General features: G+C 42.6%; 1 protein-coding gene across 1 annotated transcript in view; it reads right to left on the bottom strand.

The window, feature by feature from the left end:
• The window catches only part of GARRE1 (granule associated Rac and RHOG effector 1), a 67,294-nt gene extending 52,817 nt beyond the window's left edge, over nucleotides 1-14,477 (bottom strand). The window contains exons 1-2 of the mRNA XM_049786566.1: nucleotides 14,420-14,477; nucleotides 8,244-9,560 (exon numbers count right to left, since the gene is read on the bottom strand). Coding sequence (XP_049642523.1) covers nucleotides 8,244-8,738 — 495 coding nt within the window. The 5' untranslated portion in view covers nucleotides 8,739-9,560; nucleotides 14,420-14,477. The remainder of the gene's footprint in view (nucleotides 1-8,243; nucleotides 9,561-14,419) is intronic.
• Nucleotides 14,478-16,066: the final 1,589 nt, after the last annotated feature.

Raw genomic sequence — 16,066 nt, 5'->3', positions numbered from 1 at the left:
ACACCATGCCAGTAATTCAGACAAGATTACATTCCACCCTTAGACCTGCTGCTTTACAGCTGGTAAAATATCAACAAAGAGATCAAACTCCTACACTGCAGGCCATACGTTGTGGTACATCAACAATACATATGCACAGAAATAAACTAGGTGGAAGATTAGCTAAATAAAAAATACCTAAAAAAAATACCTGCATCACCACAGAGTTATAATCACTAGTTGCATGTTTCCCATAAAGACCAGATTCATACCTGTAGATGATTTTTTTGCAAACACTGAATTATACTACTTTCCAAAAGGGAACAAAACACACAGAGGAAGTTTTATATTTAATCTGACTGTTGTAAATCTTTTTTCTTTCCTTTTTTTTTTTCTTTTTTGGTTTTTGGTCCACACCCGGCAGTGCTCAGGGATTACTCCTGGCTGTCTGCTCAGAAATAGCTCCTGGCAGGCACGGGGGACCATATGGGACACCGGGATTCGAACCAACCACCTTTTTTTGTCCTGGATCGGCTGCTTGCAAGGCAAATACCGCTGTGCTATCTCTCCCGGCCCCCCGCCTTTTTTTTTGAAGAGATTGTTGGTGCTAAATTTAGGGCAGGAGTGATTATGTAAAGACATTATGAAAAGTAAAACAAACCAATCAATAAAATAAAATAAGATAATCAACAAACAAAACTGCATCACTCCACTCATATGAAGTACCTAGCAAGGTCAAATTCAGAGACAAAGGTAGAATGGTTATTTTCCGGGGGCCGAGGATGGAGTAGGGGAATGGAAAGTACTGTTAATGGGGCAGAGTTTCCACTGGGGAAGATCTGGAAAGCTAGAGATGTGGCTTAAGAAGCAGAGCATGTGCCTGCCTTTCAGTGTGAGGTCCTGGGTTTGATCCCTGGCACCACTGTCCCTTGAACATTGCTGAGTATAACCCTCACTACAATAACAAATTCTGCAGATGGATAGGTGCGATGGCTGCAAACCTGAATGTGCATAGTGAAAATGGATCAAGATGTCAAATGTTTTGTTAGGTGTAATTTAGCATGCATGGAGAAAAAGAACAACTACTTCTAGATATCTACTCTGCTACTATTATGTTCCCAACTACAGTCAACTGAGTTGCTCTCACTTTATTTTCCTGCTTCCATTCAATTAGGACATATCTTATCTATAAAATAATAAATGCAGAGATTAAGTATGACATAGCACTGATGTCTGTTTTTCTAAAGTAAGTCTATGGGTGAGAATAAGGCAATGGTGGGCCGGCGAGGTGGCGCTAGAGGCAAGGTGTCTGCCTTGCAAGCGCTAGCCAAGGATCAGGACCGCGGTTCGATCCCCCGGTGTCCCATATGGTCCCCCCAAGCCAGGGGCAATTTCTGAGCGCTTAGCCAGGAATAACCCCTGAGCATCAAACGGGTGTGGCCCAAAAAAAAAAAAAAATCAAAAAAAAAAAAAAAAAGAGAATAAGGCAATGGTGATGGAAAACAGACACTGGTGGTGGCAAGTAATGTTGGCGAGTAATGTATGTACGTAACCCTATCATAATAGTACTGTAAAACACTGTCTAAAATTTAAAAAATTATTATTATTTGGGTTTTGGGCCACATTTAGCAGTGTTCAGAGGGTTACTCCTGTCTCTACACTCAGGAATTACTCCTGCAGGTCTGGGGGACCACATAAGGTGCTGGAGTTTGAACTCAAGTTAACTTTGTGCAAGGCAAATAAACACCCTATGTGCTGTGCTATCCTTTTGGCTCCTAAAAATTTTTGTTTGTTTGTTTTTGGGCCACATCTGGCAGCGCTCAGGGGTTCCTCCTGGCTCTATGCTCAGAAATCGTTCCTGACAGGCTCAGGGACCATATGGGATGCCGGGATTTGAACCACTGTCCTTCTGCATGCAAGGCAAATGCCCTACCTCCATACTATCTCTCCAGCTTCCAAAGTTTAAAAAATTTCTTTTTTTTGTGGTTTTTGGGTCACACCCGGCAGTGCTCAGGGGTTACTCCTGGCTCTACGCTCAGAAATCACCCCTGGCAAGTTCGGGGAACCATATGGGATGCCGGGATTCGAACCACCGTCCTTCTTCATGATTTATCCGCATGATTTATGAGAGTTACCTGGAGCCAAGAGTAACCTAAGCAGTGCCAGGTGTGACCCAAAAATCAAAACAGGAAGGAAGGAAGGAAGGAAGGAAGGAAGGAAGGAAGGAAGGAAGGAAGGAAGGAAGGAAGGAAGGGAGGGAGGGAGGGAGGGAGGGAGGGAGGGAGGGAGGGAGGGAGGGAGGGAGGGAGGGAGGGGAATTAAGTATTCAAGAGAGAATACAGGTATCTTCAGAACAACAACAATAAAAGCAGACAGAGACAAGCAAATGAGACACTCAAGGGGGAACATGGGCTTGAACAGTAAGCCATCTTATACTTTATTTGTCATCAGATCTGGAGCACTTAAGACTATTCTTAAATCCTTTTTGCTAACTCATTTGTATTTTATCCAGAAGTTGGTGCAGTTCTAGAATGTGTATGGACTCTCAGGCATTCATCCACATCAGGCTAGTTTCATTTTCCTGGCTATGCATTAGCTAGGGTCAGAAAGCACAGTCTGAGGAGAGCTGGGCACTGCAAACAAGGCCCTATTCATTAAGACTACACTGGTCTGAGCCAATGGAGAGGAGCAGGATATAAGCCTGGTGTAGAGAAGGCCCGGAACAGACTCTTAGCCAGTTCTGTGAAATTTTACTGGTTGTCCAGCATCTTTAAGAATTTAGAAAAGTGGGGCCGGAGAGATAGCATGGAGGTAAGGCGTTTGCCTTTCATGCAGGAGATCATTGGTTCGAATCCCAGCGTCCCATATGGTCCCCCGTGCCTGCCAGGAGCAATTTCTGAGCCTGGAGCCAGGAATAACGCCTGAGCACTGCTGGGTGTGACCCAAAAAACCACACACACACACATACACACAAAAAGAATTTAGAAAAGAATTCAAGAAGGCTAATTTTATGTAAAGCTACATTTCTGGAGCAATTTAGGGAGGTTGGGAGAGGTCTACACTAGTGGTGCTCAAAGCCTACTCCTGATTCTGTGCTCAGCACTTCTGGTGGAGCTTAGAGGACCATATTGGGTGCTGGAGATAAAACCAGTATCAGCCTTATGCAAGGGAAATAACTGCACTACTTACTTTACTATTGCTCCAGTCCCCCTGCAAAACTACATTTCATGGACTCTTCTATTTTGCTCCCAAGCTCACTTTTCCTCTTTCATTCATTCAAGCATTTAGATCAAGGGAACTTTTAACTTTGATTTTCCTAATAGAAAGAAACACTGCTATTTAACCACTAGTCACCAAAATTACAAACACAGAATCTTTATTTGACTTTGACCTGCTGCTGTGGTCCTGCCTTCACAGGTACCTTATTTTATTTATTTTTATTTTGGATCACACCCATCCATGGTAAGGACTTAATCCTGGGTCTGCATTCAGGAACTCATGTCTGACAGGCTTGAGAGACCATATGGGATGGCAAAAATTGAACTAGAGTTAGCCAGTGCAACCCAAACGCTTTACCTACAGTACTATCACTCCAGCCCCAAATTTATTCCTTCTAATTAAAATCTGTATTTACTTTATAGGATTACAATCGAGGCCATTTACTAACCCAGCATAATTTATTCTAATGATTCCTGTTGGCAGGTCCCATCTGTCTGGCAATTCTCAGTCCAGAACTCTCAATCCCTGAGAGGCATCAGTCTGCAGCATCAGTCTCAGTCCTTTCCCATCATTTTCAGCCCCTAGGGAATGGAAGACTGGGTAGGTCATACCCTGAGATACTCTGCTAAAATGTTTGAAGCATGACATCATCCCTTTATTGAAACTTGAAAAATGTCCAGAAATATAGGCAGTGTATTAACACTCTGTGTGCCCTACAAAAAATTTCAATGGTGATCAACATCTTATCATGCATGCTACCTTCTCCCCTCCATCTCTTTTGGTTGGAATATTTTGAAGCAAATTCCAATGTTGAAATGCCCCAAATTATCTTTTGTCTTTTGTTTGTGTCTCAACCCTAGAAAGCTTATCTTACTTGGTTGACTGTTATTTTTCTTTTTTTGTTGTTGATGGTTCTGGGGTCACACCCAGCTGTGTTTAGGGCTTAGTCCTGACTCTGTTCAGGGATAATTCCTGGCATTAGTGGGAGACAATATATGGGTTGCCAGGGATCAAACTGAAACCAGCTATGTACAAGGCAAATGTTTTAGAGCCTTTCCCACTGTATTATCTATATGGTCCCTGATTGTTATTTCTCTTAACTCTTTGAAGGTAAGATCTAGATTTTTTTTCAGGATACCTGACTTGCTGAACAAGTCAGATTAACTACCTGTATGGTATACATTCTTAAATTCTCAATGCTTTCTTGGGGTATTAAAAAACTTTTCTACTATACCTATTTTCTGACGAGGACTCATAATTAGATGATAATGATGAGAGAGAAGAGAGAGAGAGAGAGAGAGAGAGAGAGAGAGAGAGAGAGAGAGAGAGAATGTCTGAGTTGAGAGGGAAAGATACAAGAATGTATTGTGGGGCCGGTGAGGTGGCGCTAGATGTAAGGTGTCTGCCTTGCAAGCGCTAGCCAAGGAACGAACCGCGGTTCGATCTCCCGGCGTCCCATATGGTCCCCCCAAGCCAGGGGCGAATTTTGAGCACATAGCCAGGAGTAACTCCTGAGCATCAAATGGGTGTGGCCCCCCCCAAAAAAAAAAAACAAAAAAAATGTATTGTGTGGTTGTATGTCTCCTGAGGAGACATGATCATCTGACTGTCTCAAATTCAATGACGCTTAGACTGATCAATGGATTTGGGTAGGAAGGGTTTGTTTTCTTCCTTATAAAATTCTTCCAAACTTTTCACCAAATAATTTTTTACCCTTCACTATTGACTACTGCTTGAGTTAGTCAATTCCTTGTCTTATATGGAATGGTGGGTTTCCTAATTGCAACATTCCCTCTGCACAGAATACTAAAATTTTTTTAAATAGAAAGATCTTTCCTTATCCATTAGGGTTATTTGGTCACTTGAAATACTACATGTGTGCTAGAGAAACTGAAAATTAAATTAAATAAATATTCATACTTTTAGTAAGCAATTTTCACAATAATCGCTCCTGGGGGACCATATGGGATGCCAGAGGATTGAACCGTGTTCCGACTTATGTTAGCATACCGCTTGTGCCACCACTTCAGCCCCTGTACACAATTTAAATACTAGGTATTTACTTCAATAAAACAAGCCAAAAAAAGAGCGGCTAGGCAGTAAAAGCCCACAAACCGGGCTCTCAAGATTTTAATGGCGTGAACTTCAGTTTCTAGTTAATGGCAGAAATCTGAATTTTTCATCAATTGGCACAGAGAGTTAGGAAATATATCCTTAATCTGTTATGAAAGATCAACCAGTCAAAACAAGCAAGAATAGTGTATTTTACCCTTAGGCCAAAAAGAAAAAAAGCAGTATGCAAATTTAATTCCATTAAGGTTAATGAAAAGCACATTTGAAACTAGCTTCTAATATTTTCCATTACAGTTACTTTCTATTTTTGGCATATACTTATTTAGAATAAAATTCATATATTTAAATGAAGGTATCTTTTGTTTCTGGACCATACCTGGTTATGCTCAGGGGTTATTTCTAGTTCTTTTTTTTTTTTTTTTTTTTTTTTTTTGTGGTTTTTGGGTCACACCCGGCAGTGCTCAGGGGTTACTCCTGGCTCCATGCTCAGAAATTGCTCCTGGCAGGCACGGGGGACCATATGGGACACCGGGATTCGAACCGATGACCTTCTGCATGAAAGGCAAATGCCTTACCTCCATGCTATCTCCCCGGCCCCTATTTCTAGTTCTTAAAGATAAGAGTTCACATATAAACTATTTCAAAATATAAGTAATCAGATAAAATATAAAATTCAACTGTCAAGGGCCAGAGCGATAGTACAGTGAGTAAGACACTTGCATTACACACAGCTGACCCTGGTTTGATCCCTGGCAGCTCCTATGGTTCCACAGGCACTGCCAGGAGTGATTCTTGAGTGCAGAGCCAGGAGTAACTCCTGAGTACTGCTGGATATACCCAAAACCAAAACCAAAATTCAACTGTCAGGGCATCAAACTAACAGTCAAGGCTCAATTACTTAAAAACTTAAAGTCTACCTGTTACAAGGTAATAGTACATGGCAAACCATTAAAAAATGCTATCAGATTGGGGCCAGAGAAATAGCATGGTGTTTGCTTTCATGCAGAAGGTCATTGGTTCGAATCCTGGCATCCCATATGGTCCGCCTGCCAGGAGCGGCCCCTGAGTGCTGCTGGGTGTGACCCAAAAACCAAAAAAAAAAAAAAATGCTGTAAGATGGGCCAGAGAGATAGCATAGAGGTAGGGCATTTGCTTTGCATACAGGAGGACAGTGGTTTGAATTCCAGGATGCCATATAGTTCCCCGAGCCTGCCAGGAGCGATTTCTGAATGTAGAGCCAGGAGGAACCCCTGAGCGCTGCCAGGTATGACTCGAAAACAAAAAAACAAAACAAAACAAAAAAATGCTATAAGATAAATAGGGGGCCAGAGATATAGTAAAGGGGCTAAGATGCTGTGTTACTGTCAGGGGTCTCAAACTCGCGGTGGCCCTCCGTACAACATTTTGTGGCCCTGCCCTAGAGGAATCTTTTTTTGCTTTGTTTTGTTTTAGTTGTTTGGGTCATACCTCCCAATATTCAAGGCTTACTACTGACTTTGCACTAAAGGATCACCCTGACTTTGCCTCCTGTGGCCCGCAGGTAAGTTGAGTTTGAGACCCCTGCACCAGTTCACTCCCAGCACTGTAATAAGGTGTCCCAGCATCTTAAGAAGTGATTCCTTGGGGCCGGAGAGATAGCACAGCAGTGTCTGCCTTGCAAGCAGCTGACTCAGGACCTAAGGTGATTGGTTCGAATCCCCGCATCCCCCATGCCTGCCAGGAGCTATTTCTGAGTACATAGCCAGGAGTAACCCCTGAGCACCGCCAGGTGTGGCCCAAAAACAAAAATAGAAGTGATTCCTAGGCACTGAACCAGGAATAGCTCCTGAGCACCAGTTTGTGGCCCCAAATCCTACTCCAAAATAAAGATATAAAATATTCTTCTGGGCCCGGAGAGATAGCACAGCGGCGTTTGCCTTGCAAGCAGCCGATCCAGGACCAAAGGTGGTTGGTTCGAATCCCAGTGTCCCATATGGTCTCTCGTGCCTGCCAGGAGCTATTTCTGAGCAGACAGCCAGGAGTAACCCCTGAGCACCACCGGGTGTGGCCCAAAAACCAAAAAAAAAAAAAAATTCTTCTATGGGGCCGCAGAGATAGCATTCTTCTATAAACCAGTTTTTGATCATGCCCCCATTCCAATCTTGTTTCTTTCTTGTGGTCCTCTACTGGTGGCCCTACTAGTTTCATAACATGATTTTCATCTGTGGCCCCACTGTACTATCCTGGGGATCCACAGAAGGCCAAATGGACCGGGTTGAGAAGCACTATGAATGCAGCGCAGCTATCCAGAGGCCAGAGCTTCCAAATACTGAGGGTCCAATGTAAAGAGTTCCAAGTGACATCAAGGGTTGAAGACATCAAGGGGAAAAGGTGTACTACTGTTGAGTTTTTTTTTGGGGGTGGGGGGGGTCTATATACAGTATTTTTTTTTTTTTTTGGTTTTTGGGCCACACCCGGCGGTGCTCAGTGGTTACTCCTGGCTGTCTGCTCAGAAATAGCTCCTGGCAGGCACAGGGGGGGGGGGGGGAGAGACGGACGACATCGGGATTCGAACCAACCACCTTTGGTCCTGGATCGGCTGCTTGCAAGGCAAACACCGCTGTGCTATCTCTCCAGGCCCAAGAACAATTTTTTTTTTATATATCAAGAAAGTATCACTAGAAAGAAAACAATGAGGTTTGCTCTCCAAGCCTGTGTTTTTCCTATGTTTTATTCTCCTGTTGATCTGTTTGCTCATTTCTACTCTGGAGACGCCCACCCTTTCATGAAGATGCACTTCTCTCCTTCTTTCCTTCTCCCTCCTCACATCTTTCTTAATAAGTTGCAGTAAAAGCTAATCTTGCTTCATCAGAAATCAACATAAAATTTTAAAGAGAGTGAGAAGAGAAAAGAAAGAAAAACACATCATCATAGTGATTTGGGAAAGACTAAGGAATACATTTTCAATTCTAATATGACACAAGACACCCTACCTCAATGTCCTGAAGACTGAATTCCTTCTGATCTGTAAAGTTTGCGGCCCCAGCACTAAGCTCCATCAGCATCTTGGCAATTTCAGGCTTTATGGCTGAAGTTAGCCGACTGGCTGCTTCCATGACATGCTCCTGCACGTCTTTGAGCTGCATGGCTGCCTTCGAGTAGTGAGAATTCCTGAACACGGTGCTGAAGAGATCTGTGAGGAAAGTACTGGCACGGCAGAAGACATTAAGGGCATCCAGGTACTTAGAGATGCCCTGCTGGATGTCAGCAATGGGAGTGGAGTGGGGCATGGCATGGTGGCAGCTGCCTGCAGCAGTCAGACTGCCCATGGGGGCAGTGGTGGCTGTGGATGCCAGGGGAGCACTCAGTGCTCGACCCAGCTCGGGCATTGGGTACTGCTGGTGCTGCTGCACCTTCTGCTTGGACCCGCCAAGCAGGAAGCGCCGCTTGTAGTCCATTTTACTGTCCTGAGCACTGCAGCAATACATACGTGAAGGGGAATTGTTCCAGGGACGGGGATTAGGTCAGGATTCTGATTCCTTGACTTTAAAAAAACAACAACAACAACAACAAAACAAAACAAAAAAACTGTAGCTAGGTATAAAAATAGTGGAGTTCTGCAAACCAAATTTTTAAAAAAGGCATTTCCATGAGGCAGATGTCCACGTGATCCAATGTAGATAAGAGAAGAACTGCAGGTTTATATGACTAATTTTCTTAGTGTTGGCAGGACCTCTGACAAAAAATAAATGTGTCCCAATTGCTGTGTAAGAACTGCTACCATTCTCTCTTAAAAAGATATGTTTGCTTGAGAAAAATGTTTACTCTAATTGCTTTGCAAGAATGTTTTGATACTTGTATTTACAATGACAAAATAACTTAACTTTAAAAAATGAGATAGTGTAATATAGTGTATCTTAATATACCAGAAAAATTAGAACCCTAAACCCACAAGCTGATCAACAGCAATTTAAAAAGCAGAAGTACTTCACACACGTCCTTAAGAAGGAAATCAAATCTGCAGAATCTTGACAGGGCCTGCCTGACAAATCTATTTACCTGCAAATACTTCTTCTCAATCCAAAAACTATTTAAACTTCCTTTTCCTTTAATATTTTTGAAAACAAGTGTTTTGGTTTTTTTTCAATGGCCTTTCTGATAAATTAGAGAAGTCTTCTACTTTCCTTTTGTTTGCTGAGGTAGTGGTTTCCTTGTAACATTAATAGTGCTTCCAGACTGGGGTTGGCCCTCAATTGTAAAGTCTGAAGCAAGAACGCACAGATGTATTTGTAAGGCCTTTATGTCATTTCCTGCAAGAGGTGAAATAAGATAAAGTTAGAAAAGCTACAGAACAATGAGTAAAACCACAATATTAACTCTTACAATTACATTATGTATAAAGGTGACCTATAAATAAATCATATAAAGATCTTAGAAGTTTAAGCACTAGTACAAAAGGTAGGGCTCTTGCCTTGTATGAGGCCAACCTGGATATGATCCCTGGCATCCCACTAGGAGTAATTCCTGAGTCCAGAGCCAGGAGTCAGTCCTGAACAAACAGGTGTGTCCCCAAAATAAAAACAAACAAAACCACACTAAAGCTGGCATAAAGTTGAGAACTGGACACAAATATTAGAAAACCCCTTAGGCTGAGGTACAACAATGCAATAAAGTGTTTTATTTTGTGCAAGAAGAGATAGCCCAATAGACTGAGTACATGCTTGGCATGGAGGAAGCCTGAGTTTAATCCCCAGCACTTTATAGTTCCTGGTATGCCTCTGGGGGCAACCCCTAAGCACAGAACTGGGAGTAGCCTCTAAGCACTGTAGATAGTCCCAAAAACATTTGATTTGAGCCTTACCTTTTTTTTTTTTTTTTTTTTTTTTTTTTTGGTTTTTGGGCCACACCCGGCGGTGCTCAGGGGTTACTCCTGGCTGTCTGCTCAGAAATAGCTCCTGGCAGGCACGGGAGACCATATGGGACACTGGGATTTGAACCAACCACCTTTGGTCCTGGAGAGACTAACCATTTAACAATTGACACATGGAACAGTGCAAGATGCATGTTTGTGCTCAGCATTGCCTGTTTCCTCCTAATCAAGCCTATTAGATTAGATCAAGAAGATCAGGCTATGGTGAGATCTACAAATACAGTGCTCACACCTTCAGGCAGGTTGGAAAAGGCAATGATATGCAAAGAAGGCGAACTCAGGAAGGTCATTCCAAGAAAAAATTACACTAAGGTAGACCTTGTCTCCCTCTCCCTTTCCCCCTCTCCCTCTCTTTCCTTTTCTTCCCTCTCCCCACTCCCTTGTGCCATAACCGACTGACCCCTGACTCTGCTCAGGATCATTCCTGACAGGACTAGGTGTCCCACAGAGAGTGCCAGGGATCTACTCTGCATTGAATGTGTACCTGGAAAGTACCCTATCTTCTGTACTATCTTTCTAGTCCCTGATCTCTGAAGGAGAACAGTGGCTTGGCCTATCTGTTCTCCCAAACAAAATGGTTCAGATATGTTTTACTATGTATTATATTTGTGTGTATTTATATATAAACATATATAAATTATATCTTTATATACCATACACAGCTTTATATCTTTATATACCATACACAGCTTTGTTTTGGGGGCTTTTTTTTTTTTTTTTTTTTTTTTGGTTTTTGGGTCACACCCTATAGCGCTCAGGAGTTACTCTTGGCTCTGGGCTCAGAAATCACTCCTGGCAGGTTGGGGACCATATGGGATGCCAGGATTCGAATTACCATTCTTCTCCATGCAAAGCAAATGCCTTACCTCCATGCTATCTCTCCGGCCCCTACCATACACAGCTTTAACCCTATTAGGTTTATAAATAATTTGGTCTGATTAATTGATAACTAGTTTTTCTTTTTGTTTTCACTTTTTAAATGGGCAGTGGGGAATTTGGATCACATTCATTAGTGCTCAAGACCTATTCTTAGCTATGCTCAGAAGTGATCCCTGGTATTGCTCAAGGAACCCGATAAGGTGCCCAGAATTCAAACCAAGGTGGCTGAATCCAAGGTAATTGATGTACTTCTATATTCTTTCTTCCTCTCTAGATAGGATTTCCTTTCGTTTTAGGTAGAGATAAATAAATCATAATTTGGGTTTTTTAGGAGGTTAAAAATCTAACAATGCTCAGGGCTTATTTCTGGCTCTGTGCTCAGAGATCAGTCCTAAAGGGCGTGAAGAACCTTATGGGGTACTTGGGGTCATACCTGGGTTGGCTGCATGCAAGGCACTGTTATCTCTCCAGCTCCAAATCATAACCAACATGGCCAACTTAACTATTTGAGTGCAGAGCCAGGAGTAACCTGAGCACCACAGGGCATGGCCCCCTAAAAGAAAAAAAAAAACAAAAAAAAAACCAACATGGCCAATTCAACTACCATGTCTTTTTTGACCCTATAATTGCAAAACTCACAGGAAGGTAATAGGTAACAAAAAGAGCAAGAAATGAATAGAAAACTGTGATATTAAGCATTTTAAAAGTATAGCGAGGTGTGTATGTGTGTGTGTGTGTGTAGAGCAATTGTGTGTGTGTTAAAAGTATAGCGAGGTGTGTGTGTGGAGCGATTGTGTGTGTGTGTGTGTGTGTGTGTGTGTGTGTGTGTGTGTGTGTGTATGTGTGTGTGTCGACCTGGTTTTGATCCTCAGCATCCCATGGTCCTCTGAGATTGCCAGAAATGACTCCTGAGCATAGAGCCAGGAATAAACCCTGAGCACGACTGGGTGTGGCCCCGAAACAAAATAAAACAAACATTTACCCTGCATGCACAGGAGGCCCTTAAGTTTGATCCTCAGTACCTCATGACTCCTTAAACAATGCTGGGTGTTAAACATTACAATGAGTGTTCATTACAATGAGTGTTCCTCAATGGGATGTTTAAGACACTGTAAGACCAATAAGAGGTCATAAAGAGTTGAATGCATACTTTGCATGTGGGATCACTGGGTTGACTCCTCAGCACTGCATGTCCTCTCCCAAGATGTGATCCTCAAACCAGGACCAAACCAAAAAGCACATTATGATCAAAACACGGCAAAGGTTCTTTTATGGGGAGAGGGAGGTGTGGGAGTTTTGGGTACCTGGCAGAGCTCAGAGCTTACTCAGAGATCACTCCTGTTGGGCTCAAGGGACCATATGGGTTTCTGGGGAGTAAATGACTAAAGCCCTACCCACTGGATGATTGGTTCAGTTGCACAGCAAAGGTTTTCTTCCTAGCCATAAATGACTTCTAAATAAATAAGACTATTGCCTTCATCACTTCTGTTAATGCTTATGTTGTAGATGTTATGCTTTGTTGCATTTTTATTATTCTTTTTGTTTTTGGGTCACACTGGGCAGCGCTCAGGGGTTACTCCTAGCTCTATGCTCAGAAGTCACACCTGGCAGGCTGGGGGACCATATGGGATGCCAGGATTTGAACTACCATCCTTCTGCATGTAAGGCAAATGCCCTACCTCCATGCTATCTCTCCGGCTTGCATTTTTATTATTCTTATAATAGATACTTAAGTGTAATGCCCATTTATCTGCACAAAAGACTAAGATGTTTTCAATTCATTTACTAACATTTCTACATTTTCTTTTTGATTTTTTTCACTGTAGAGAATTAAAAACCCTAGGTTCTACATGTGCAAGGCAAATGCTCTACTGTTATGCTATAATGCTGGCCCATATCTTTATTTTCCTTTTTTGTTTTTGGGCCACACCCAATGATGCTTAGGGCTTATTACTAACTCTGTACTCAGAGATCAATTCTGGTGGAGATTCAGGAAACCACATGCGGTATCTGGGTTTGAACTCAGGTCAGCCACCTACAGAGCACGGGTCCTACCTTTGGTATATCTTCCCCTGCCCTACCTCCAAATTCTTTATTTTCTTAAAAATAATTTTCAGAGTCATAGAGATAACACAGAATTAAAGCCTTGCACATGGCTGCTCACAGTTCGTGACACTGTACATGATCCCCTAAACATCACCAGGAGTGATCCCTCAGTACAGAGCCAGTACAGTGCTGAACACAGCTGAACACTGTGGCCAATGAGTAAATATTTTCCAAAAACATAAAATAAGCTGGGGCCAGAGAGATAGCATGGATAGTAAGGCATTTGCCTTTCATGCAGAAGGTCATTGGTTCAAATCCCGGCATCTCATATGGTCCCCTGAGCCTGCCAGGAGCGATTTCTGAGCATGGAGCCAGGAGTAACTCTTGAGCACTGCCAGGTGTGACCCCCCCCCAAATAAAAAAAATAAAATAAAATAAAGCTACCAGGGGCTAGGGTGTTTGCCTTGCATACAGTCGACCCATGTTCAATCCTTGACATCCCATATGGTCCTTTGAGCCTGCCAGTAGTAATTTCTTTTTTTTTTTTTTTGGTTTTTGGGCCACACCCAGTAACGCTCAGGGGTTACTCCTGGCTATGTGCTCAGAAGTTGCTCCTGGCTTGGGGGACCATATGGGACACCGGGGGATCGAACCGCGGTCCGTCCAAGGTTAGCGCAGGCAAGGCAGGCACCTTACCTTTAGCGCCACCGCCCGGCCCCATCCAGTAGTAATTTCTGAGTGCAGAGCCAGAAGTAACCTCCTGGGCACTACCAGGTATGACCCCAAAACCAAACAACCAAAACATAAAAAAAACTATAAAAGCACCCCACACCATTTATAAATCCACTATTCATGCTAATGCAAATCAATATGCACTGTGAAAAATCTCTGAAGCTAATTGTAGCTAAGATTTATAAAATTTAAGTATTATACTGACAAGTTTTAATTCTGCTCAAGATTCACAAACAGAAAAAGGTATTTTAGTAGGAAAATTGTATATTTGGGGGAAGGGGTGTCCAAGGGGGTTTGGGCCACACCTAACAGTGCTCAGGACAGCCTCTGTCCTCAGGGATAGTATGTACTCAAGAGGCTCAGAGGACCACTTAAAACATTCTGCAATCAAAATCACCAGAAATTCCTACTTCAGACAACAAAGAAAGAACAAAGGTTCTAAAGGGCTCTCTTATTTCTACCTGAAATTGGAAGATAAAATGTGGCCAACCTGAGAAAAGCTTAAGCACATTCTTTTAGAGAACAGTAGATTACGGTGGCCTTGAAGGTCAACTGTATGACAGATCTGGCTTTGCCACTTACCAGCTATGTGACCGGAGCAAGTTCTTTAACACTCTCTGTGCCTCAGTTTCATTGTCTGTAAAATAGGAATAGTAACAGTAGCTACTGTTATTAAGTTAAATGGGATTATACATATAAAACATTTACATCTGGCATATTAAGTACTAATATAAATATTTGATGTTATTACTATTACTCCCGCACAGTATGTGAAAAAAGAGATCTTGTTATCTCTGTTTGGAAAACAGTCACTGACTAACTAGAAAGGTTAGTCTCTAAAGTTATCTACTCTTATTGGGCAAAGTAAGGCATTTGCCTTGTACACAGTCAACCAGGGCTCAATCCCTAGTATCCCTTATAGTTTCCCAAGCATTACCAGGAGTAATTTCATTTTTTTTTTTTTGGGCCACACCTCATGACGCTCAGGGATTACTCCTGGCCAGGTGCTCAGAAATCACTCTTGGCTTGGGGGACCATATGGAATGTCAGGGGATTGAACCGCCGTCTGTCCTAGGCTAGTACAGGCAAGGTAAATGCCTTACTGCTTGTGCCACCGCTCCAGCCCCTACCAGGAGTAATTTCTGATCCCTAAACCAAAAATAAATAAATAAATAAATAAATAAATACAGTAAAGCTACCTACTCTCCAAACTATGTAGAAATCTAAATATTCTTGGGGGCCGGAGAGATAGTACAGCTGTAGGGCATTTGCCTTGCACGCAGCTGATCCAGGACAAACAGTGGCTCAAATCTCGGCATCCCATATGGTCTCCCAAGCCTGCCAGGAGCGATTTCTCTGAGCGCAGAGCCAGGAGTAACACCTGAGTGCCACCGGGTGTGAACCCCACCCCCCGAAAGAAATCTAAATATTCTTGGGGCTGGAGCAATAGCTCAGTGATAGGGCATTTGCCTTGCACAAGGCTGACCCGGATGTTCAATTCTTGGCATCCATATGGTCCCCCGAGACTGCCAGGAGAAACTTCTGAGTGCAGAGCCAGGAGTAACCCCTCAGTGCTGCCGGGTGTGACTCCGCCCCCCCAAAAAAAGAAGAAATCTAAATATTCTAGAAATGAAGGCTAATCATATGTGAACACACACACACAAGAAACAATTGTAAACCCATTTTCGTGATCAAGCTAAAAGAAAAATCAGAATGTAACTCAGTCCTATAATAGTATGACACATAGCAGCTTCATTTCAATATGGACCAAATTCTCCAACTTCCAATAAGAACAGTAAAGGTAGTCCCATGATAACTGCAGTAATGAGAATTGCCAAGAAAAGTATTTAAAGGCTGGAGAGGCCAGGAAGATAGTACAGGGAGGTTAAGGTGTTTGCCTTGCACATGGCTGATTCTGGTTTACCATGGCACCACATATGGTCCACTAAGTACTACCAGAATAATCCCTGAGCCTTTCTGGGTGTGGGCCAAAAACAAAGGTTGGACATTTTCTAAAAGATGAAGATAGCAGAGAAAATTTCAAACAAGATAAAGATGAGCAGGATAATTTCCAGAACATGCAGAGTCAAGGTTCCAGGCAAAGAGGCAGAAATCTCTTTCCTGCAGGTGATAGATAAATAACCAGCCTCTGATAAGCAGCTACAGAAACTAGAAGTTGATCACCTCCATATTTCTCTTCAATGGGAAGATTCAATGCACTAGGCAACT

This window comes from Suncus etruscus, chromosome 14 (assembly GCF_024139225.1).
Source record: "Suncus etruscus isolate mSunEtr1 chromosome 14, mSunEtr1.pri.cur, whole genome shotgun sequence".
In the NCBI taxonomy this organism is placed as follows: Eukaryota; Metazoa; Chordata; class Mammalia; order Eulipotyphla; family Soricidae; genus Suncus; species Suncus etruscus.
This window is presented reverse-complemented; position numbering and strand designations above follow the sequence as displayed.